The sequence below is a fragment of the Hemiscyllium ocellatum genome, chromosome 6 (assembly GCF_020745735.1).
Source record: "Hemiscyllium ocellatum isolate sHemOce1 chromosome 6, sHemOce1.pat.X.cur, whole genome shotgun sequence".
In the NCBI taxonomy this organism is placed as follows: domain Eukaryota; kingdom Metazoa; phylum Chordata; class Chondrichthyes; order Orectolobiformes; family Hemiscylliidae; genus Hemiscyllium; species Hemiscyllium ocellatum.
This window is the reverse complement of record NC_083406.1, coordinates 103,892,095-103,917,192: the sequence shown is the minus strand read 5'-3', so window position 1 is coordinate 103,917,192 and position 25,098 is coordinate 103,892,095. Positions and strand designations below refer to the sequence as shown.

General features: G+C 41.2%; 1 protein-coding gene across 10 annotated transcripts in view; it reads right to left on the bottom strand.

Moving 5' to 3' along the window:
- Positions 1-930: 930 nt before the first annotated feature.
- Positions 931-25,098, bottom strand: part of LOC132816525 (inositol polyphosphate-4-phosphatase type I A) — a 213,749-nt gene continuing 189,581 nt past the window's right edge. For all 10 annotated transcript variants that reach the window (XM_060826226.1, XM_060826233.1, XM_060826234.1 and 7 more), the window contains 2 exons: positions 17,832-17,986; positions 931-3,378 (listed from right to left, as the gene is read on the bottom strand). In XM_060826226.1, the coding sequence (XP_060682209.1) occupies positions 3,246-3,378; positions 17,832-17,986 (288 nt within the window). In that variant the 3' untranslated portion in view covers positions 931-3,245. The remainder of the gene's footprint in view (positions 3,379-17,831; positions 17,987-25,098) is intronic.

Below are 25,098 nucleotides of genomic sequence, written 5' to 3'. Positions count from 1 at the left end.
CATGGTATTTTTTCAGAATTTATTATCTCTTAAATAAATTGTTTTAAAATCAGAGATGAATTTTAGATGAACAGACAGGCCTAGTTATCTGTATACACTCTTGCACCATAGCTTTAAAGTCTAAGGATTTATTCTGGGCTCACTAATAGCATTAAGTTAACTTAGGAGGCTGAATAGATGCAACATATGCATTAAGTGTACGTTAGTGAAGACAGGGTTCAACCCGGCAGTGACAATTTTCTTTCCTGCTCCGGTATCAATATCATGGCTCACATTAGAATATGGCTGCTTTTCTCAGTCAGCTTCCCACAGGAAATCAAACCTTGTGGCTACAGAATGTCAAAAATGGATAAAGTTGCTCCCTAGCAATGAAGGTTACAATTGATGACAATGAAAACATTGGAGCAAGCAGGCCCAAGGCAGGGTGGGGGTGAGGGGGAGCGGGTAGGCCCAAGGCAGGGGTGGGGTGCCTCGGTACATTTGTTCCTAAGATGGTATCGTATGTAGCAGCTTGTAAACTCTTTACTGTACTCCGGCAAGTCAATACATGTGACAAAGTTAATTCAAAGAAGTCATTTATATGCAGAGAAATAATAAGTCAATTACCCAAAGTGATTTAATGTTGAGATTACCTGTGGTATCATTCTAGTCAAGTGGAATCTTGCCAAAGCAATGCATCATTGATTACGTGCAATAGTACCTAACCTCAATACTCAAACACAGCTGAATACAAGATCAGAATAGAATAGCTTATCTAAAAATATGTGCAACTTATTGTATTAGATACCAATGACTTAGCACAACTGAACACAAGCAACATGGCAGTTTCCTTTTAATATTTCATACCGCTTGGAGAAGCACATTATACAGCTTACATGAATTTAATGCGATCAGAGGAAACAAAAATAATTCCACTGGTAAATGCTTTAAACAGTTTGAATGTTGCAAACATAAATAAATAAAATTTGCAAAAAGATTACATGAAACATGAACAGTTTTGGACGGAATGGTTGTTCATATACATTATTTACATGAAAAAGCAGATTTAAATCAAAGTGCATCCCCAAGTTAACATGGCTATGATATGCATTACTCATTAATTTACAGAACTGGCAAACATTACCAGTATGTTACAACATAATAAACTGTGTACAAGTACCACTTAGTTTTCATCTATTACAATATTCTCAACAAAGACCTTTTCAGCTTTCCAAACAGGCCATTTTCTACTTGAGAAACTTTTGATGGGTGCTTTTGAGTTGAAACAAGGTTGCAGTGTTACACAAATGGCCCTACATGAAAAAAAATTTATGCCAACTAAATTGAAAGTGAGCAAACTTATCCTGCAGAGATATTTACAAATCTATTCTGACTGATTGGTCTTCCAGCGACATTGGTGGCATATTTTCTTTATTGTATGGTACATGGAGAGAATCTTTATATGAAATGCAATACTTTTGGAGCAATGGTAAAAAAAATTAAGATACAATTCTGCATAATTTGCTCTGAGTAAAATTATTTTATGTCAACTTGCTTTTGCATCATGTAAAACAGCAACAAATACGTTCGACGAAGATTAAAAATTCTGTAAACCTTGTAAATACATTGAGTGCCATTCCCTTTAAAAATCAACAGTGCAATGAAAACATTTTATTCACTCTATTAGGGTGTTCTTTACAAGGACCCCAGGTTATTTTTGAGAGCAGATGTTAATGCAAGCATGTGCCTTGAAATGTAGAAACTCATAGGACATTAACTTCCATATTTGTCTAATACATACACAGAAGCAAGTGGAATGTGTATGACTGTTGACAGTCTGGCAGATATGTAATGCAGTTTAGATGCCATAGACCACAGTGTAACTTTTCAAAACACAAATTATATAATTCTTCAATGACCCTCAGTGAGCTGCACTTAGAAAACTCCACATCCCAGTTGCATTATCGGGCACCTTAAGGATGCAAGAAGTGTCCTGCAGCAACCATTTGTTTTAAAACTAATCAAGTTGCATGGAAATACAAATGATCTGATCCAACTCCTCTGTTTAAACAATAGTTACTTTGAGATACATCCCTTCCTTGATAACCAAGGTAATATTACAGCTGAACTCAGTCAAAAAGGATTACAATATTGTTATGAAGCCAGAAAAAGTAGCCTTTTCTCCAAGGACATAAATAAAATAGGACAAGAGATATGGGATTTATTATTAAACCATAAAGATGGTCTTATGAATATGGCTAAGAAATAATTAAAGTTGCGAGTATAAAGGGAACCAGTTTCAGAAACTAGAATGGATGCAAAACATTGAAAGCAAACTTGAACGTTTCTAATGTGGGAAAAGCTGTGATAAGCATGGAGACAAGCTTTAATGAATTGCACGGCCTTTTCTTTCCTTAATGTTCAAAGGCATTCAAAATTTTGAAACTTCAGCATGAATCTTAAGAAAAGACATCTCCTTTTCTCTTTCTGGAATTGTAATGTTGGTCCATGTATAAACTCATTTCCCTTTGGACAAACTCAGATCTAACAAACTAAAAAGTGCACATTTTTGACAAGACCATGACTGAGCTGTGTTTTTACTGCTATGATTAGAAAAGTAGATATGCTAGCAGATATTCTGTAAAACAGGAGCTATTGTCATAGGTTCAGGCAACCTAACTGCAAATGCAATGCACAACTGTTTGGTTTAATCTGTATTGGTGACTAAATTGGAAAGCTCAAGCAAATAGTTCTGTTATTCTCAAAAGTAGTGAAAAAACACATCTTCAAGTTCCATATGACCTGCTCTTTGTAAAACACAAAACTAGACTCTTACCTAGTAAGCCACCTGAAGCGTACACAGATTTGGAACTGATTACCCTCAGCTCTTCAATAGTCAATGCCCAGCCATTGTGTACTGCTTTCACTGAGGGACATTCCCTTCCTGTGTGCTTCATTTTTTTTTTAAAACACAAAAATTCTTTTCAAATGGCAGTTCCACAATCTACTCTATCATGTACTATATTACATATTGACAAACTAACCAAAACAGCATGCTCTACATATACAGAGGAAAAAGACCAAATTGGGGGATGGTGGAACATTTACATCTCAAGAAACATTTAACTGTTCAACAAGCTACTCTTTTTTTTTGGTGGACAGCTATCTTTACTATGTATGTTTCACTGTTAAAAACCCCACAACTATTACTAGAAATGAGTAGTCATTCATAGCAGTCACATTTGGTTAAGGTCTTTTTCCTATTTTTAAGTGTCGACTTTTCCAAACGTTCCTTCTGGTGGTCTGTAATGTTTTGGAAAAGCCTTCAATTGTAGAATATTAAATGCGTACTTGCGACATCCAACATTCTTCATCGTGTTTTCTCGGCGACATCCCTCGCTGGGGAAGAAACAAGTACAGAGAATGATAGAAGCAAAGAAAAAAAATGACACAAAGTAAAGACTTAAGACAATGATAAGATGTGTATTTTGTTAATAAGAGAAGCAACAGAATGGTAAGCGGTGATTATGCAATACGTGCTTCACAGACAGTTATTAAATCGCCAGATTTGTATAAGTTTTTTTAAAAAAGATGAGTTTTAAGTTAAATTTGAATCTAACTATAACACACCCAAAATAACTTTTATTCAGACTCCTTTTCAGATTTAACCGTTGTTGTAACTTGGCATCAAGTACTTATGTTCACATTACAAGTTACAAATTGCAATTGGCGATTATAAATACTACCAGTTGGCTAATTCGTGAACTTGACTTGAAAATTGGCAGCTCAATGCTAAGTTTTTTTAAAAAATATAGTCAGGGCTACCAGAAAAGAGGAATTATCTTCCAAATCAACTCCTCCACGCATTAAATTCAACTGCATTTTATGCTGAATGGATAAATGCACTGAACAATGCGGCTGTTGGGATGATTTTGACTATGCGCTGTGCTAAGTAGTAACCAGAGCACAGAAGGCTACCTATGCATCCATGAAACATAACTTTCAGAAGATTAAAAAAGGGAAAATATCACATTTTAAAAAAAAACTAAAGTGCAAGTCTCTGCGTAGGGCATTTGATAATTTACCATACAGCATGAGGCAGTCAATAGGCTCAGAAGCTGGATCTTTGGAAAGCTATCCATTTAGTCCCATTTCTTTGCGCTCTGTGACACTGCACAAGATCTAAGCCAAGGTTAAAGTGTTATTGAATTATCCACTAACAGAGGCTAAATGGGTGTGCTATAAGGCAGAAGCAGAATGCAGTACTACAGATCTTTTGTATTTACATAAGCAAATTAATATGCTTGCTCAGATGTCTGAGCAGATTTTTTTTTTAAATGGCAAAGCATTTATGTAAGCAAGTCACGAAGCAAGTTATCCCAAAACTGGCCAACATACACATTTTAGAGGGTTATTATATTTCAAAATAATTTTAAATACAATTTTATTCTGTTAAATACAGATAAGCAGTTTTGAAGAGGTTTTACCACTTCTGCAGTTTCATCCAAGGAAGTGCCGTGGTTTCAGAACCCAACACAAAAAGAACATTACAATAGAACAGTCACACAACAACTAACAGAAAAGTTATGACTGCACTAGAATGTATAAAAAGGGCTTAAATAAAGTTGAAAATACAGTATATGCACTGTCCTTTTACTTTAGATATATTTCAAGAAACTGAGGTACTGGTCATGTTTCTATTACAAGAGTGTTCATGTATATAGTTGATATAATCTTTAATACATCCTCTATTGTAAGCCTTGATAAAATATATACAAAGTACAGTGTAAAGTTCAACATTGGTAAGGCATATTTTACGGTGGACAATTCTATTGCACATCCTTCCATTCAGTGGCTTTTCGGAAACAAGTAGCTAATCTTGTCTAAAAAAAACTTCATTTTTAAAATATAAAAATGGCTTCTCTTCATTGGCATCGAAATCTGGCCAGCAGATAAGCCAGGCTCAGAAAGACGCATACAATCATTAAATTGGGGCTAAGAGCAAGTAAAGGGATGGAATAGAGGAGACTGGGGTCAAGCCTGCAATCACGGATAGGCACCAGGCCACTCAAGTTCTTCTGTGTGACTACCTCCCGCGTTCCAATGCTGTGAAAAGGGAAAATGTAGGAAATGGCAGAGGAGGAAGAGGGTTGGGAGGGTGTAAGAAAGCAAAACAAACATGCAGCAAACAGCATAAAAAGAACAGGTGAGAATATTTCAAACAGAAGGGAAGAGGAAAAGGAGAGAAGGGGCAAGTTTTTTTTTAAAAAACAAATACAGAAATACAAAGTAACAGGTAATTAGGAAATAAAGCACCAAAACCAGCAAATAAACAGAAGAGTGACCAAAGTAACACATTAGAAAGGGAAAGAGTGAAAAAGGAGAAAAAAAAGAGAAAAGTTGAAAATTCAGAGAGAATGACAATGGTTTCTCATGTTCAGTCTGTATGTATCAAGTACATGCTGCACTCTCATGCCTGGTCATGCTTCAAACTGCACAAGCAAACTGAACGTGAATAACCATCCTTGTATTTAGCCCTTTCTCACCTTCAAAAGGGAAATATTATACAAAGTTGCCACAGAAATAAAGCTGTCTTATAATTCATCTAGAAATTTCCCTGCAGTCCCAATAACATATTTGTGCAATGAGGATAAGAGGCAGCAATATTCTTACGTAATAATAAACTTCCTCTTTTAGAGTGGTGTTAAACTCTCTTTGTGAATGCAGAAATATTCCATATTTATGATACCAATATCACAAATATAGGAAAGTTGAAGAGGCTGGAAATTAAGCGCAGTTCTTAGCTTCATATAATCTTTAGAATGTTTCTTTAAACAACTTAGTTATCTGTGAGAATAAAGGGCAATCATTTATTTGGAGAAATTTAGAACACCAACTAAAAGCACTGCCGACATACTTAGGTGAGACAGGATTAAATAACAGGTAAACAGAGAAAGGATAAGAAAACTACAAGGAACTTTGAGACAAGGCTTTGACACAAGGCACACAATAAAACTAACTTTGAAACATCAGTGACTGCAAACAGGATTCGACCACAGTTAATGTTGGGCCATTTACTGTGTTCTTATCCTTTCTTTGAAATGTACCGCAAATGTAGAACATATTGTTAATTAGTGCTGAAATGTTTTCAATATTTGAGTGTTATTTAAAGTATTTCATGTTAACGACATTTGTAAAACATGTAAAACAAAACCGATGACTGCTGCATAAATGACAAAAGAAATGAAAAGCTCAGACAATTCTTTAATTTTAGTCACGTTCATGTAGCTTTTATAAAAAATGTAACAAGCAACTTCACTGCTGTTCTGAACTGAGCAAATGGAATAAGAGCAAACTGCAGAAGAGTTTCTTTTGTTTCAGCTACACAGGGTAAACTAAAATTACATTCAGGCTGAGCATTTCAGCTTATCAAGATAGTTCCCTGTTTTCAAACTTCTAAAGCTTCTAACTAATTTTAAATGTAATTCAATTTAAATAGAAAATTACTGATAAAATTTAGTTTTAAATATTACATTTTCTACTTTCAACAATAATTTAATCGTCTGATTTTAGAAAAAAAAGACAGAAACCTAGGCTGAAGTTTCTCTGCATGAGTCACACGAAACCTGCTGAGTTTCTCAAGCAATTTGTTTTCGTACTAGAAAATACAGGTTTGGCAGTGCTCCAGTGTAGCTACTTTTATGCAAGTACTAAAACAAATGAGCTGAAGGCAAAGCCTGAAACATTTGGGTGGCTCAGTGGTTAGCACTGCTGCCTCACAGCACCAAGGTCTGCGTGGAGTTTGTACATTCTCCCCGTGTCTGCATGGGTTTCCTCCGGGTGCTCCGGTTTCCGCCCACAATCCAAAGATGTGCAGGTCAGGTAAATGGCCATGAGAAATTGCCCGTAGTGTTAGGTGCATTAGTCAGAGAGAAATGGGACAGGGTGGGTACTCTTCAGCGGGCAAGTGTGAACTTGTTGGGCCGAAGGGCCTGTTTCCACACTGTCGGGAATCTAACCTAATCATGAGAGCATGAAAGAGTAGACCAATCGACGCCTCAAGCCTCTTTTGGCATTCTGAGAGATCGCGATTGTTCATTGAACTCAACATCCTGATCCCATTCTCCTCCCACCTTCTTCCCCTGATTCCTTTAGGCACAAGACTATACCCACTTCCTTCTTGAAAACAGACAATGTTTTGGCTTCAACCACCTTCTGTGGCAGTGAATTTCGTTTGCTCACTACTCTGGTTGAAGAAATTTCTCCTCATCTCAGCCCTAAAAGACTAGTCCTGACAGAATTTTATAGGTCTCAATGAGATACCCCTGATTTTGTTAAACTCCAGTGAATACAACCTTAACTAACTCAACCTTCCCTCATTCATCAGTCCTGCTACCCCAGGAATCAATTTGGTCAACTTTTGCTGCATTCCTTCTATGGCGAGAACATCCTGCAACACAAGGAAACCAAACTTGCACAAAATATTCCAGGTACAGCTTCAACAATGTTGTGTGTAATTGCAACAAGACAACCTTGCTCCTGTCCTCAAAACTTCTCACTAATGCCTTCTTTACTGCCTGCTGCACCTGCATGCTTACTTTCAAATGACTGGGTCACGAGGCTACCCAGGTCATTGAACATTGTAGATTGAGACAGGGCAGTCATTCAAATAATAATTTATTTTTAGCAAATAAAGTGGATAAGCTCACATTTATCCACATTATTACTATATCTGCCATGTATTTGTCTACTCACTCAGCCTGTCCAAATCACACTGCAATACCTCTGCGTCCTCCATACAACTTACCCTTCAACCCAGCTTTGAGTCATCTACAAATTTTGAGATATTAAATTTAACTCCCTCACCTAAATCACTGTATTCCCAGTCACTGTTCCAGGTCCAAAACCTGGAATTCCAGGAGCTGCAGCTGGAGATGCTTTCTGCGCACATTCTAGTCCCGGGCACTGGAAATGTGTCTTGCTTCCCACATACAACGGCAGGAGGAGCACACAATGCCTGCCATTACTTACCCCTTTAAATTAAACCTTTTAGAATATGCTTAACATGAATCACGGGCTGACCTAACTTGGAGATATTTTTGAAAAAGTAACAAAGTGTTTACGAGGGTAATGTTGAGCATCTGGTGTACATGGACTTACAGTGCAACACAAAAGCCTTGAGAAAAGTTACAACAGTTCATGGAATAAAAGGGACAACAGCAACACGCATACAAAATTGACTGTGATAAGAAACAGAGAGCAAGGGTCAATAGATACTTTTCAGTTGGAGGAAGATTGGTACTGGAGCTCCTCAGGAGTGTGTGTTGGTGCCCTTCCTTTCCCTGTTATATATCAATGATCAAGATCTTGGTGCATAGAGAACAATTTCAAAGTGTATGGATGACATAAATCTGGGAAGTAGTGTAAACTGTCTAGACAAAAAGTATAGAATTTCACAGACACATACAAGTTGGAGGAGTGGGTAGATAGGTGGCACATGAAGTTTAATGGAGCAAGGTGGCAGGTGATGCATTTTGGTAGGAAGAGCATGGACAGACAATATAAACATAATGGATACAATTTTAAAGGAGGTGCAGAGGCACAGGGACCTGAAGGCGTACACAAATCACTGAAGGTGGTGGGACAGGGATATTACATTTAGACTGGGTGGACAGAGCATTGAATAAAGTGTACTGTGTCCTGGACTTTATTAATATGGACATAAAGTACAAGAGCAAGGAGGTGATACTGCATTTGTGTTAGAACTCAGCTGGACGAGTGTGTACTGTTTTGTATGCCACACGATGGGAACATAGAGATGCACTGAAGACCATGCAGAAGAGGTCAAGAATGGTTCTAGGCGAAGTTTAAAAAAGGGGCATCTTTAATGTCCCCCAAATGTAAAATAAGCGTAGGTACTTTTACCCATTGTTTCTGGACATGCCACAGGCTCAGTGTTTATTGGAGCGCTGTGGCAGGAGAGATAGGGAGGGTATTGAGGACTGAAGTTAAAGTAGACCCAATCTCTCTCTCTTTTAAGTTGACTGAATTTATCGTCTTTAGACTGGCATGGGAAGAAACTATTCAAATATTCTTGCATACAGTGCACGGAAGAATATTCTGATGAACTGGGTGCCTGACAACCTGCTGGGCTGGCTATAATTAGTTATGGAACACATTCCCTTGGATTTTTTTTAAACAAACATGGTGCACCACACAACAGATCATTTTTATAAGACATGGCAGCCCAATTTGAGTTATTTGGATATAGATATGTTGGCTATCTTAACTAGGGCATATCTTTAACCAGTCTGGTTAGGCCCTAGAGGGAGCACTCCTGAGTTAACATGGGTATATATACAATGCCCCCGTTCTTTTGTTTGGGAGCTCTGTGGTCAAGCATAGCTTTTTTTTTCTTTTGCTTTTTTTAAAATCTATTAGTCAGTTACTTATTTATTGGTTGTTTTGTACAGTGTTAGGTTTTGTGTTATAGGGTAGGTTAGCAATTGGTAGACAGTAGTTGTATTGTAATTTGTGTTTTTTTCTCTATATTATATTGGTATTTGTTATTGGCTGTATTTTTAATGACTTTATATTTTTATAAAGTCAAAAAAAATTTTTTTTTGCTAGTTCCAGGAATGAGAAACTACAACTGTGAAGACAGACAGGAGAAATTCAGACTGTTTTCCTTGAATAAAAGGCAGCTGAGGAGAGATGATAAAGGGCTGAATAAACTAAGTAGGGAGTTAGAGGCCTGAAAATTATGTTTCTGTGACTATGTGCAATTACATCAAGTTTTTGTTTTGGAAGAATTCTCACCATGAAACTAGTGACATTTCTTCTTGCTTCTTACCAAGCATTCTCCATTACTATCACCTGGCTCCATGCTGTCACTTACATTTGATTCCATCCCCACTTAACTATCTGCCACTTCTGGAACAAGTTGCCAAATCACTGACAAGACCAATATCCTGGTACCAGTGTCACATTTAAAATGCCACTGCTTTCTGAAAAACCTTCTCCTCTGCTTTTGGTTGCACTTCAGTCCCACGCTCCTGATCTTCGGGCACCCGGTGCGGAGGAGGGAGGGCAGGTCTGAAGACGTTCTCATGGGTCTGCTCTTGGACCTGGCCAAACTGGCCATAAACAGGTCCAGGCAGCGGGCCATGGAGGGGGTCGTTAGGGCCGACTGCCTGCCCCTCTTCCGCGGTTACGTTTTAGCCTGGGTGTCCTTGGAGAAGGAGCACGCGGTGTCCACCAACACCCTGGAGTTGTTCAGGAAGAGGTGGGCGCCGCAGGGAGTGGAGTGCATCATTTCCCCCTCCAACTCTATTTTGATTTAGTCCCTGCCCTCCCCTTCATTGTTTTGATCACACAGCATTGCCCTTTGATGTGAAGGGCACTGCTTGTCACAGGCCACTCAGGTGTTTTCCTATTTTTCTGGTGGTGGAAATTGAATAAAGATTTGTACACTTTGTGTCTCTCACTGTGTCTCAAAAAAAGAAAAAAATAAAAAAAACAGATTCTTCACACAGCATTGACTATATATAAAAATATAAATAAAATGCCACTGCACCTGGATTGTGCTGGTATTCTGAAGCTGCCCTGCTTAGTCAAAGACAAAATGACAGAAAGCTGGAGGTCCTAGTCAAAGGAGTGGTACGAAGTTTAAGGCATCCTCTTCCTATCATAGAATCCTTACAGTGTGGAACAGGCCCTTCGGCCCAACAAGTCCACACCAACCCTCTGAAGAGTATCCCACCCAAACCCAATCCCCATTATTCTACATTTACCTCTGACTAATGCACCTAACCTACACATCCCTGAACAAAATGGGCAATTTAGCACGGCCAATTCACCTAACCTGCATATCTTTGGACTGCCGGAGGAAACCAGAACACCTGGAGGAAACCCACGGACACAGGGGGAGAATGTGCAAATTCCACACAGACAGTCGCCCGAGGCTGGAATCGAACCCAAGTCCCTGGCACTGTAAGGCAGCAGTGCTAACCAGAGCCACTGTGCCATCCCAGTTCCTGTTCTGACAGCCCGTTCTGAGGTCGCCATCTTAACAGCTTGTTTTGCCAGGGTTGTCACACTTTGCTCTCTGTTAATGCACAGAAACTCCATCAAAATTCATGCTCTGGCAGTATCATCACTGCTTGCGACTCGCTCTCACATCCTCAATCTCACACAACATTAATCCTACACAGCCTCTGTGCAGCCACATCACTCACCTAGGATATCTCATAACCATCCATACCAACACTGATAGCCATACCACCCACATTCACTACACCAGAGTCTGCCCTTTCTTTTATTCCAGATGACAGAATTATGGAATGCCTTCGCTAATGACATTATGGGTCTACCTACGTTAAATAAAATATACAGTTCAAGGCGGCAGGCCACAACCACCCTATTGAGGGCAATTAAGGACGGGCAATAAATACTGGCCAGACCAGCAATGCCCACGTTCCGTGAATGAGGTTTTAAAAACTAGGGCAGAAAGTGCAGAGATAGAGGAGGGGAGCATAGTGTAGGATTATCCCCTCCTTTGGGCTGACGTTATCTTATCTGTTACAGAAGGTTGAGACTACTCCTGTAGGGCAACCAAAACATCTATGTCCTGCCAGCTGAGTAGGTACCATTTTTCATTTCTCTGCAACTTTCACTGTAACCCCACCGTCAGTCTCATTCATTGGATATCACTTATAACCACTGACCATGAGGTTTTCTCTCTCTCTCAAATATTGCAGTTCCTCTAAAATGTCAGAGAGCTCTGGAGAAAAGCCAGCTCCAGCAGAAGCCACCTCCTAGATTTCTGAGGCTGAGCGTACATCAGAGGAAGCATCAGCAAGACTTCCTCCTGCACCTCCACCAACTCAGATATCAACACCTCAGCGGGAAGGTGAGTCTTAGAAAGTTTGGGAAAACAAGCTGGCGAGCAGTTTACTTCAATAGCTCCAGAGTTGGCTGCTGACATCTGAGGACTGTCAGAGACAATTTACCAACTCAGCCTCAGTGGCAGGTTCAGAAAGAATAAAACCTGTTGAGGACACTGGGGGCAATGAATTAAATAGGAATTCTCACATTCATGTAAATTTCATGGTTTTTCTTCTACATCTGTTTGAGTCTCTGTAGTCCCAAATGCAATTGTCCCAGCTCGATACCTAGCTTCATATCCACACAAGATACCTGATGGATCAATGTCTGTGTTGACAGGCTGCTTTGGATACTCAATAGATTTTGATCTATCACAAAACTGGCCCTTTTTTAAAAATGAAAAGCTGTTCCTTTTCTCAAGGATATCGTGTCCTAATTTTTCTCAGATGGGTCATAAAACAGCACACGCTCCGAATCGGCTGAAGTGGTACACAGATCAAAAGGAGGTCTTTTTGTTTATACATAAACAGAAGAGACTTTAGGCCAAAGTTTTTAGGTTTTACAAGTAACCTGTATAATAAAAGGGGAGTGGTCAAACCTGGAAGCTGGATTCTGGTTTTTAAATCAGTGGCAGCAGAGGATGTATGGACGGCGGCTGGAAACCTCGCTCTCTCTTTCTCTCCTTCTGCACTTCTAATCTCGACCTGTGAGCCTCTATTTCATTTTTACTGTGTTTAAGGGGCTTGCTTATTGGGACTGTTGTATATTTTCCAAACAGCTTAATTAAGTCGAGTTTGGATAGACTGAGTTCTTGGGGTATTCTGTTGTGTGTGTTTCCTTCCATAATTTGGTGAATAAATTTTTATCTGTTTTAAAAGCTGATAGTCAACCTAGCTAACTTACTCTGGGTAATTTTCACTGTACACTTACCAAGACAAGTAGCAAAGATATGGTCTGGGCTGCCTGCTTAAGTATGTTTGGAGTGGTCTGGCCTAGTCCATTACAGATCGCCGTTGGCTGGTCATGTACAGTAGTTGTGTAATCAGTTCTGAAGAGGAGCCTTTGAACTTGAAATGTTAGTGCTGTTTCCCTCTCCACAGATGTTGTCAGATGGGAGTTTCTTCAGCATTTAGAGTGTAGCTTCACTCGCTGAGCTGTAGGTTTGATATCCAGACATTTCATTAGCTGGCTAGGTAACATCATCAGTGGTGACCTCCAAGTGAAGCGAGGCTGTTGTCTCCTGCTTTCTATTTATATCTTTCTCCTGGATGGGGTTCCTGGGATTTGCAGTGATGTCATTTCCTGTTCATTTTCAGAGGGGTTGATAGATGGTATCTCGATCTGGGTGTTTGTTTATGGTGTTGTGGTTGGAGTGCCAGGCCTCTAGGAATTCTCTGGCATGTCTTTGCTTAGCCTGTCCCAGGATAGATGTGTTGTTCCAGTCGAATTGGTGTTTTTTTTCATCCGTGTGTAGGGCTACGAGGGAGAGGGGGTTGTGTCTTTTTTGTGGCTAGCTGGTGTTCATGTATCCTGGTGGCTAACTTTCTTCCTGTTTGTCCTACGTAGTGTTTGTGGCAGTCCTTGCATGGAATTTTGTAGATGACGTTGGTTTTGTCCATGGGTTGTACTGGGTCTTTTAGGTTTGTTAGTTTTTGTTTGAGTGTTGGTGGGTTTGTGTGCTACTAGAATTCCGAAGGGTCTTAGTAGTCTGGCTGTCATTTCTGAAACTTCTTTCATGTTTGGTAAGATGGTTAAGGTTTCTGGCTGTGTTTGGTCTGCTTGTCGTGGTTTGTTCTTGAGGAATCTGCAGACTGTATTACTTGAGTATCCGTTCTTCTTGAATACGTTGCATAGGTGGTTCTCCTCTGTTTTCCAAAGTTTGTCTGTGCTGCAGGTGCGTGGTGGCTCGTTGGAATAATGTGCTGATACAGCTTCGTTTGTGTGGGTTGGGATGGTTGCTGGTGTAGTTAAGTATTTGGTCAGTGTTTGTTGGTTTTCTGTATACGCAGGTTTGTACTTCTCCGTTGTCCTTTCTTTCGACTGTGACGTCCAGGAATGCGAGTTTGTTGTCTGTTTCATCCTCCTTGGTGAACTTTATGCCTGTGAGGGTGTTGTCGATGATGTTAGATGTATCTTCTATCTTGTTTCATTTTGTGATGACAAAGGTGTCAGCTACGTAGCAGACCCAGATTTCTGGGTCCAACGAAAATATCATGAAGTTAGTGGACCTGTGCCTCACCACCCACTTCACCTTCAACAATATAATCTACAAACAAACCAACGGCACACCCATGGGATCTCCGATATCAGGATTCATAGCAGAAGTGGTAATGCAAAGACTAGAACAAATAGCCCTACCAACCATCAAACCAAAATCTGGGTCCGCTACGTAGATGACACCTTTGTCATCACAAAACGAAACAAGATAGAAGACACATCTAACATCATCAACAACACCCTCACAGGCATAAAGTTCACCAAGGAGGACGAAACCGACAACAAACTCGCATCCCTGGATGTCACAGTCGAAAGAAAGGTCAACGGAGAACTACAAATCTGCGTATACAGAAAACCGACAAACACTGACCAAACACAGCTATCCTGGGACAGGCTAAGCAAAGACATGCCAGAGAATTCCTAGAGGCCTGGCACTCCAACCACAATGCCATAAACAAACACGCAGATCGAGATACCATCTATCAACCCCTCAGAAAACAAACAGGAAATGACATCACCACAAACCCCAGGAACCCCATCCAGGACAAACATATCAATAGAAAGCAGGAGACAACAGCCTCGCTTCACTTGGAGGTCGCCACTGATGATGTTACCTAGCCAGGTAATGAAACGTCTGGATGTCAAACCTACAGTTCAGCGAGCAAACCTATACCCTAAACCTCAACCTGAGCTACAAACCTTCACAAACCTTCTTCAGCATTGTTTCCTCTTTTCAGATTTCCAACATCCTCAGTATTTTGCACAATACTTGGCCTGGTTAGTCATGTTAAATAGCAATATCCAACAGGCTTTGACACACAGAAACAAAGGATACTCTGAACTGTTATTGTCAATGGCTGTTTTCCAAACATTAACATTAACTCAATTTTAATTAGGTGAAAATGACTGTTTTCACAGCCTTAAAACTGCTTTCTTGCTCAGGCAAGCTAAAACTAAATTAATGCAGCAATTTCAGATATTCTTCAGTGCCATCTGAAGTTGGTTTCGAATGTGTTATAGGTGCAACATATGTGGGTATGCTCAGATTAGTAATACTTTACCGGGAGCATTATTTTTCCAAGACTAAATATAAATGAATCAGCTCCTGGGCTGCTGTGAAATTGCTGAGAGATTTGAGATGACTGCATCTACTCTAAAGACATAGATAGTTTAACCGTGTCAACTGTTAGTGCAGTTTACTGAAATTTAAGACCTGAAGGCTCTTCATTACTGTAGGAACAATGGTGTTCATTCAGCCCTTCAACTCTCTGCCAGCAATGATTCTGATTCAACAAAAAATTGTTCAATTCAACTGACCTAAACTTAATAGCTTTCTGAGGGACTGAGTTCCAGACTTTCATTACCATTTGTATGAAGTGCATCTTGACATCAGCACTTAATCACACATCGAGATTAAACTCATTTAAAAATTGTATTTCTTTGGCAGAAATGCAGTTTAATTTGGAGAAGTTGCCTCAAAGCTGACCTGCAGTCCAATTGTTGGCACACACTTCAGGTCTTTAAAAAAATCCATCCTGTGTGGCAGGAAGTAGTTTGAAGAGAAGCAAGACATGTTCCCCAAAATAAGGTGGAACATCCTAACAAGTCCTACAGCAGACAGCATGTACAGGCATGTTTTTTTGGGAATGAAGTGGGACTGGCAGGCAGACACAGAATGGGTGGGGACAGAGAATACTCAGATAGCCTCTTGGAAATCCATGCACCTTGTGGACACTATTGCTTTTCCAACATTGCAAGAGAGCACAATTTTGAAAAAAAATTCATTCACAGGATGTGCCTCGCTGACTAGGCCAGCACCTATTCCGTTGCTAATTGCCCTGAGGATGGCTAAGAATCACATTGCTGTGGATCTGGAATCACACGTAGGCCAGATGGCAGTTTCCCTCCCTCAAGGACTTAGTGAACCAGATGGGTTTTTCTGACATTGGTCATCATATGGTCATTATTAGATTCTTAATTTCAGATTTTTAACTGAATCCAAATTCCACCAACACCAGAGCAGAATTCGAACCTAGACCCCCAGATAATTACTGGCACCTCTAGATTACTAGTCGAACGATAATACCATGAGGCCATTGCCTCTACAGGCGGAGTCGACAGATGAGCAGCAAATGTATCCAAATGTTTTGGAGTTACTCCTGCACCTTTAGTTTTTGAGTCACCCCAGCCCCTTTCTAATAGTCACAGAGATGTACAGCACAGAAACAGACCCTTGGGTCCAACTTGCCCATGCTGACCAGATATCCTAACCTAACCTAGTCCCATTTACCAGTAGTTAGCCCATATGCCTCTAAACCCTTGTTATTCATATACCCATCCAGATGCTTTTTAAATGTTGTAATTGTACCAGTCTCCACCACTTCCTCTGGCAGCTCATTCCATACATGCACTACCCTCTGAGTGAAAAAGTTCCCCCTTAGGTCCCTTTTATATCTTTTCCCACTCACCCCAAACCCATGTAGTCTAGTTCTGGACTCCCCCACCCTAGGGAAAAGACCTGGTCTATCCTTATCCATGCCCCTCATGATTTTACAAACCTGTCTAACGTCATCCTTCAATGCTGTAGGGAAAACAGCTCCAGCCTGTTCAGCCTCTTCCAATCCTGACAACAGCCTTGTAAATCTTTTCTGAACCCTTTCAAATTTCACAATATCCTTCTGACAGGAAGGAGACCAGAATTGCACACAACATTCCAACAGTGGCCTAACCAGTGTACTGTATAATGGCAACATGACCTCCCAACTCCTATACTCAATGCCCTGACCAATAAAGGAAAGCATACCAAACGCCTTCTTCATTATCCTATCTACCTGCGACTCCACTTTCAAGGAGCTATGAACCTGCACTCCAAGGTCTCTTTGTTCAGCAACACTCCCTAGGACCTTACCATTAAGTGTATAAGTCCTGCTAAGATTTGCTTTCCCAAAATGCAGAACTTCGCATTTACCTAAATTAAACGCCATCTACCACTCCTCAGCCCACTGGCCCATCTGATCAAGATCCCATTGTAATCTGAGGCAACCTCCTTCGCTATCCACTACACCTCCGATTTTGGTGTTAACTGAAAACTTCCAACTATACTTCATATGTTCACATCCAAATCATTTATATTAATGACAAAAAGGTAGTGGACCCGGCACAGATCCTTGTGGCATACCACTGATCACAGGCCTCCAGTCTGAAAAGCAATCCTCCTCCACCATCCTCTACCTTCGAGCCAGTTCTGTATCCAAATGGCTAGCTCTCCCTGTATTCCACGTGATCTAACCTTGCTAACCAGTCTCCCATGGGAAACCACGGTTGAATGCCTTACTGAAGTCCATGTAGATCACGTCCATCGCTCTGCCTCATCAATCCTCTTTTGTTACTTCTTCAAAAAAACTCAATCAAGTTCATGAGACATTATTTCTCCACACACAAAGCCATGCTGACTATTCCTAATCAATCCTTGCCTTTCTAAATACATGTAAATCCTGTTCCCTCAAGTTTCCCTCCAATTATATAAATATTCTTCAGTGATATATTTTTGCTGCTCAAAACATTTGGATTAGTTCATCTTGTGATAAACATAGTTGACAATTTCACTGTATCCCATTTCCCAATGCTATTCACTGCACCCAATTTACAATCCTTAGTATTATTGGATATGTACTTTTCTGCAGTTTGCATCTTTCTGCAATCAGTTCTGCAAGCATTTTTGAATGGCTCGTTAATAAATGAAAGCTCACCTCCTCATGCAATCCAGGGCCTGTGTGAAAACTTGAGGTGCCATTCCATGCTCATGCTGTAAGATCAGGCACTGTTCCAAAGTGATTGACATAGCTGTTCGATCCTTGGCACTTTTACAGCTTGTAAATCGAACCCCATTCAATCTACGGCAAATCTAACAACAGAAAATGAAAAACCACAGATTGTACATGAAAAGTGGCTCAATTCTTTATACCTAATTTCCAAACTGAGGATTATTTCTGAAGCTAAAATAGGAATGCAACAAGATTACAGAAACTTTCAAATATACATGAGAAGTGACCATATTGAAGATTTTTGGTGGGGGTAGGGGGAGACTGACAGGGGGAAGATGTGGAGAGGGTGTGCCCCCTTGTGTGTGGGAGGGTGTAGTAGCAGAGGGAACTTCACCTCAAAGTAAGGGGTCACCCATCGAAGGCAGAGATGGGGAGGGATTCCTTCTGTTTCTTGGGGTGAAGGTCAGAGCCCTGGGCACCGGCACACACAGTGTGCCCAGGCAGCGGGTAGGGTTAAACCTGGGCCAAGATCTCGCACATGATTTCCTGGAGAGAGATTTAAAGGAAAGTACAAGGGGCAAGTGTTTTGTGTGGAGGATGGTTCGCGGTTGGAGTGGGCTTGCTGGGGAGGCGGTGGATGCAGGTACATCCATGTTTAAAAGATATTTGGGGTAATTACATGAACAGGAAAGGTTTGGAGGGATATGGGCCAGGAGCAGACAGATGGGACTAGTTTAGTTTGGGAATATGTTTGGCGTGGACTACTTCCATGCTGTATGGCTCCATGACTCTGACTATGACATACCAAAGGTGAATAGTCAATCGAGAGGTCGGATGGCTAAATGGCTGTTAAAAGAGAATCATTTACAGTATGGGAAAAGGAAGTTGCACATTATTACATGTTTCAGAAATAACTCCATGTGTTCATATTTGTTGTATTATGAAACAGCCTTCCTGTGTTAAGCATCATATTGTGATCTCAGGGCATCAATGTAGTATGCCATATTTGCTGCAGAGAAAAACACAGTGGGGTTAGAAGATGCAAATTCATTGGCTCCTGTTTCTCTAGGTCGTCTTCTCAGATACCTGAGCTTTTGGTTTCTGCTTCTCTCTTCCAGTGGTCTTCCAGAAATTCAGCCTTCCACAGGTCACAGCCTGTTGGTGACTACCTTCCAGTTGGAAGTGTCAATATTTGTCATTTCTATATCTCGTTCATAGGTGTCCTTATATTGGAGGGATAGATGATTAAGGAGGCATGACCCAATAGTCAATTCACCAGAAGATCCATGTGTATCCAGTAGTCATTCATCCATTACTAAACCAATGATGTACGCAGTGGCATCATGCTGGTGGAATTAATAGTTTCGGGGCTTGAGTTTGTTACCTAGTTCTGTCAAGAAATACTGAGGCACGCCTGAGACAGCAAAAGGTGGAAACTTGTTATCTGGGTCTCACCTCTAAGAGTGCGCACTGAGGGATCAGGCTTGGCAACTTGCAGTTCAGTATTCTCAAATCAGGTTGCTGCGTTTCCACACTCATCCTTAGCCTGGACTTAACAGCTGCAGATTTTAAGAGGCGTATGCTGATTCTAAGTGATAACTGAGCTAGGGATTGTAGAGTCTAGGTTTACTGAACTGAATTTACTGAATTAGCTGCAAAAACAACAACACAAGTACAGGTGAAAGAGCTTTAGAGTCCATTCAGTATTCTAATAACAATAGGGTAGAAACTGTTGTTTCGAAACAGGCTGTTGCAGGTGTTGTACCTTCTCCCCGATGGTAGAGGTTGTAGAAGAACACTGCCAGGGTGGGATGGATCTTTGAGAATACTGGCGGCTTTTCCTTGACAGCGAGCCTGGTAGATAGATTCCACAGATGGGAGGTTGGCCTTTGTGATTGTCCAGGCAGAGTTCTCCACACTCTAACTGTTTCCGATCTTGAATGGTACAGTTGCCATACCAGGTAGCGATACATCTAGACAGAATGCTCTCGATGATGCACCTATAAAAGTTGGCAATAGTATTAGCCATCATGCCAAATTTCCTTAGCTGCCTGAGGAAGAGGAGACGTTGTTGGGTCGTTGTAACCAGTGCCTCCACAAAAGTCCAAGAAAGCTTGTTACTAATGACCACTCCCAGGAGCTTGACACTCTCCACTTGTTCCAACTCTGTGCTGTTAATGTGTAGGGGGCATGAGTAACATCTCGCCGATAGTCAATAATGAGTTTCTCGGTTTTGCCACATTGAGAGCGAGGTTGTTCTTAGTGCACCATTTTTCCAGGTCTTCCACCTTCCGTCTGTAGTCTGTTTCATCGCCATCTCAGATTCGACTGACTATGATGGTGTCATCAGTGAACTTGTAAATAGCATTAATCTGGGATTTGGCAACGCAATCATGGGTATACAATGAGTACAGTAGGGGGTAGAGTACACACCCCTGGAGGGCTCCAGTGTTGAGTGTTAGTGAGGATGAAATATTGTCCCCAATCTTCAATGATTGTGGCCTGTGGGTCAGGAAACTGAGGATCCAGTTGCAGAGAGTAGGGCTTAGTGATCTCAGAGTAAGTTTAATCAGTCTCATGGGGATAATAGCGTTGAAGGCTGAACTGTAATTAATGTGTAAGATTCTTACGTAGCTGTTCTTGATGTCAAAAATGTTCTCGGGAGGAGTGAAGGGCAAGTGATAAGACATCTGATGTGGATCTGTTGGTATGATAGGCACATTGGAGTGGGTCAAGAATAGTGGGGAGGTTGGAGTTGATCAATGCCATGACCAGCCTTTCAAAGCACTTCATGTACACTGACGTTAGGGCCACTGGACAGTAGTCATTCAGACATGCTGCATGAGCCTTCTTAGGCATAGGGATAATGTTGGCCCTCTTTAAACAGGCAGGGACAGTGGCCTGCTGCAGAGAGATTGAAGATGTCAGAGAAGACCTCTGCCAGTTTATCTGTGCATGCTCTGAGTGCACGGCCTGGTACTCAGTCTGGTCACATAGCTTTCCTTGGATTCACACGAAGGAAAACTGATCCGACCTCTGATGCGGTGAATGCTGAGATAGGTTCATCAAGACTTGTCAGAATAGGTGTTACCTTTCTGCTGAAATTTTGCTCAAAGCGAGTTTAGAAGGTGTTGAGACAATCTGGGAGGGATGCGTCATCGTCTGCTATCTTGCACTGTCTCGTTTTAGAACCTGTGATGTCATTCAGTCCTTGCCATAGTTGCGGGTGTCTGTCTGGGTCTCTAGTTTGGATCAATATTGGTCCTTGGCTGTCTTAATGGCTCTGTGAAGATCATACTTGGATTGCTTATATTTGAGTAGGTCTCCTGATCTGAAGGCCTCACACCTGGTTTTTAGCAGGTTCTGTATGTCCTGATTCATACAGGGTTTCCTGTTGGGGAGCACCCAGATTGACTTCCTTGGTATGCAGTCCTCCACACACTTGCTGATAAAGTAAACAAAATAACATTGCCAATGCTTACAAATGATCGATTAGCAACTTCCTGGACAAAATGTCTATCCTTCTGATGCTGCTGGTCAAACCAGGCATGAATATGCTTTTCAATTAACTCTGCAGACATTTGTCAGCACAGCATGTTAGCATGGGATTGTCAAAAAGCAAAACAAAAGATGAGGAATTGGCACACTCTTGTCTTGGATCTGAGGTGAGCAAAGCTGAACAATTCTTCGTCAATTTTGTTATGCAAGTGATTCCCCTCTGCAGATGTCCTCGAGGCATATGACAGTAACAAAAATAGAGCAAAAAATGTCAGAACCAAAGCACAACCCTATTTGAGCTCTCTGCACATCTCAAAAAGATCTGATTATGAACTTATCCATCATGTTATGAAGGAAAGAGAAGATCATAATGAGCAATTGCTGTAGACAATATATAGGGTCTCCATTGTTCTCAGCACTTTTCTTACAGCTGCCAGACTTGAGAAGCTCATATCAATTGCAAATCCTCTGGTTCTGCAGCCACACTGGAATGTGGTACAGATACATTCTGCCAATAACTGCAGTCTGACAAGAGTAATGATCAGCAGTTAAATGCTTTGATTGCTGCCCTTATTCTAGCACAAGCTCACAACATGCACATCATACTTTGCTGGAGGCTGTATCCAGCTTGAGACAAGGCTGTTTGCACAGATGCTGAAGTGCCAGGTTCTCATGCTTGAGTTCACACGATTGTATCAGCACCATGGTGTTTTGCACACAGTACGCAAATCAATAGCTTTACTAAATTCCTCCACTGAGTTTGATATCAGCTCTGTCATGCCAGAGAGCTTGTAGTTTTTCAAGCCTCAATAAGCTCTCTCTTTTGACTGTAATTCAAGGCAATGTTCCACCAACCTTGGTGACATCATTTCCTGCTCTTTTTCTCAGCGGGTGGTCAATGGGTCCAAGTCAATGTGTTTGTTGACAGAGTTCCGGTTTGAAAAAAGAACAAGATATGATATCACTACAGGAAATGACATCACCAACCCAAGGAAACCTAACCACATATAGAAAGCGGGTCACTAACACCAGAGGCTCACTGATGTTACCTAGTATAAGGACAAAACATCTGAAAACGAACTTCCAGCTCAGCAAGCAAACTTACATCCAGAACCTCATTCATGGCATGAGGTCATAGCTGGCGAGGCCAGGATTTAGTGTCCACCCCAGAGAGCAGTTAAGAGTCTACCACATTGTTGGAGTTACATCTTGTTCAGATAAGGTAAGGATGGCAGTTTTTGACTCATAGGACATTAGTGAATCAGAGAGTCATAGGAGATGTACAGCATGGAAACAGAGCCTTCGGTCCAACCCATCCATACTGACCAGATATCCCAACCCAATCTAGTCCCACCTGCCAGCATCTGGCCCATATCCGTCCAAACCCTTCCTAATCATATAGGAATCCAAATGCCTCTTAAATGTTGCAACTGTATCAGCCTCCACCACATCCTGTGGCCGCTCATTCCACACACATACCACCCTCTGTGTGAAAAGGTTGCCCCTTAGGTCTCTTTTACATCTTTCTCCCCTCACCCTCTAGTTCTGGACTCCCCGACCCCAGGGAAAAGACTTTGCCTATTTACCCTATCCATGCCCCTCATAATTTTGTAAACCTCTATAAGGTCACCCCTCAGCCTCCAACGCTCCAGGGAAAACAGCGCCAGCCTGTTCAGCCTCTCTCTATAGCTCAAATCCTCCAACCCTGGCAACATCCTTGTAAATCTTTTCTGAACACTCTCAAGTTTCACAACATCTTTCAGATAGGAAGGAGACCAGAATTGCACGCAATATTCCAACAGTGTCCAATGTCCTGTACAGCCGCAACATGACCTCCCAACTCCTGTACTCAATACTCTGACTAATAAAAGAAAGCATACCAAACACCAACTTCACTATCCTATCTACCTGTGACTCCACTTTCGAGGAGTATGAACCTGTACCCCAAGGTCTCTTTGTTCAGCAACACTCCCTAGGACCTTACCATTAAGTATATAAGTCCTGCTAAGATTTGCTTTCCCAAAATGTAGCACCTCACATTTATCTGAATTAAACTCCATCTGCTACCTCTCAGCCCACTGGCTCATCTGATCAAGATCCTGTTGGAATCTGAGGTAACCCTCTTCACTGTCCACTACACCTCTGATTTTGGTGTCATCTGCAAACTTATTAACTGTACCTCTTATGCTCACATCCAAATCATTTATGTAAATGACAAAACGTAGAGGACCCAGCACCATCCTTGTGGCACTCCACTGGTCACAGGGCTCCAGTCTGAAAAACAACCCTCCACCACCACCCTCTGTCTTCTGACTTTGAGCCAGTTCTGTATCCAAATGTCTAGTTCTCCCTGTACTCCATGAGATCTAACCTTGCTAATCAGTCTCCCATGGGGAACCTTGTCAAGTGCCTTACTGAAGTCCATATAGTTCACATCCACCACTCTGCCCTCATCAATCCTTTGTTACTTCTTCAAAAATCTCAAATCAAGTTTGAGACATGATTTCCCACATACAAAGCCATGTTGACTAGCCCTAATCAGTCCTTGCCTTTCCAAATACATGTAACATCCTGTCCTTCAGGATTCCCTCCAACAATTTGCCCACCATCGAGGTCAAGCTCACTGGTCTATAGTTCCCTGGCTTGTCCTTACCACCCTTTTTAAACAGCTTTTGAAAGATCTTGCCTAATACCGTCAAAATTGGCCTTTCTCCAATTTAGAACTTCAACTTTCAGATCTGGTCTATCCTTTTCCATCACTATTTTAAATCTAATAGAATTATGGTTGCTGGACCCAAAGTGCTCCCACACTGATGCCCGTCACCTGCCCTGCCTTATTTCCCAAAAGGAGGTCAAGTTTTGCGCACTCTCTCGTAAGTACATCCACATATAGAATCAGAAAATTGTCTTGTAGGCACTTAACAAATTCCTCGCCATCTAAACCTTCAACACTGTGGCAGTCCCAGACAATATTTGGAAAGTTAAAATCCCCTACCACAGTCACCTTATTATTCTTACAGATAGCTGACATCTCCTTACAAGTTTGTTTCTCAATTTCCCTCTGACTATTGGCAGGGTCTATAATACAATCCCAATAAGGTGATCATCCCTTTCTTATTTCTCAGTTCTGCCCAAATAACCTCCCTGGACGTATTTCTGGGAATATCCTCCCTCAGCACAGCTGTAATGCTATCCCTTATCAAAAATGCCACTCCCCCTCCTGTCTTGCCTCCCTTTCTATCCTTTCTGTAGCATGTGTATCCTGGAACATTAAGCTGCCAGTCCTGCCCATCCCTGAGCCATGTTTCTGTAATTGCTATGATATTCCAGTCCCATGTTCCTAACCATGCCCAGAGTTCATCTGCCTTCCCTGTTAGGCCCATTGCATTGAAATAAATGCAGTTTAATTTATTAGTCATACCTTATCCCTGCTTGCCCTGACTGTTTCACTCAGTTGAGTTTTTCCAACAATCAAGAATGGATTCATGGTCAGCCTTAGACTTTTAATGTCAACGTGTGTTTCCAGGAAAACAAATTACTCAGCAGCATTATAAAGATTACTTTCAAACATGACTCGTTACAGAATCTCAATTTTCAATTCATTTCACAGGTTTCCCCAAAGTTACATCGCAATCAGTTACCTATCTGATAGATTGCATGTGTTTGTATTCATACTGAACAATCAGGCAACCATTTGACCTCAACAATGAAGTGTGCTGAGATAATAAAATCCATAACTAATGGAAATCCAGAT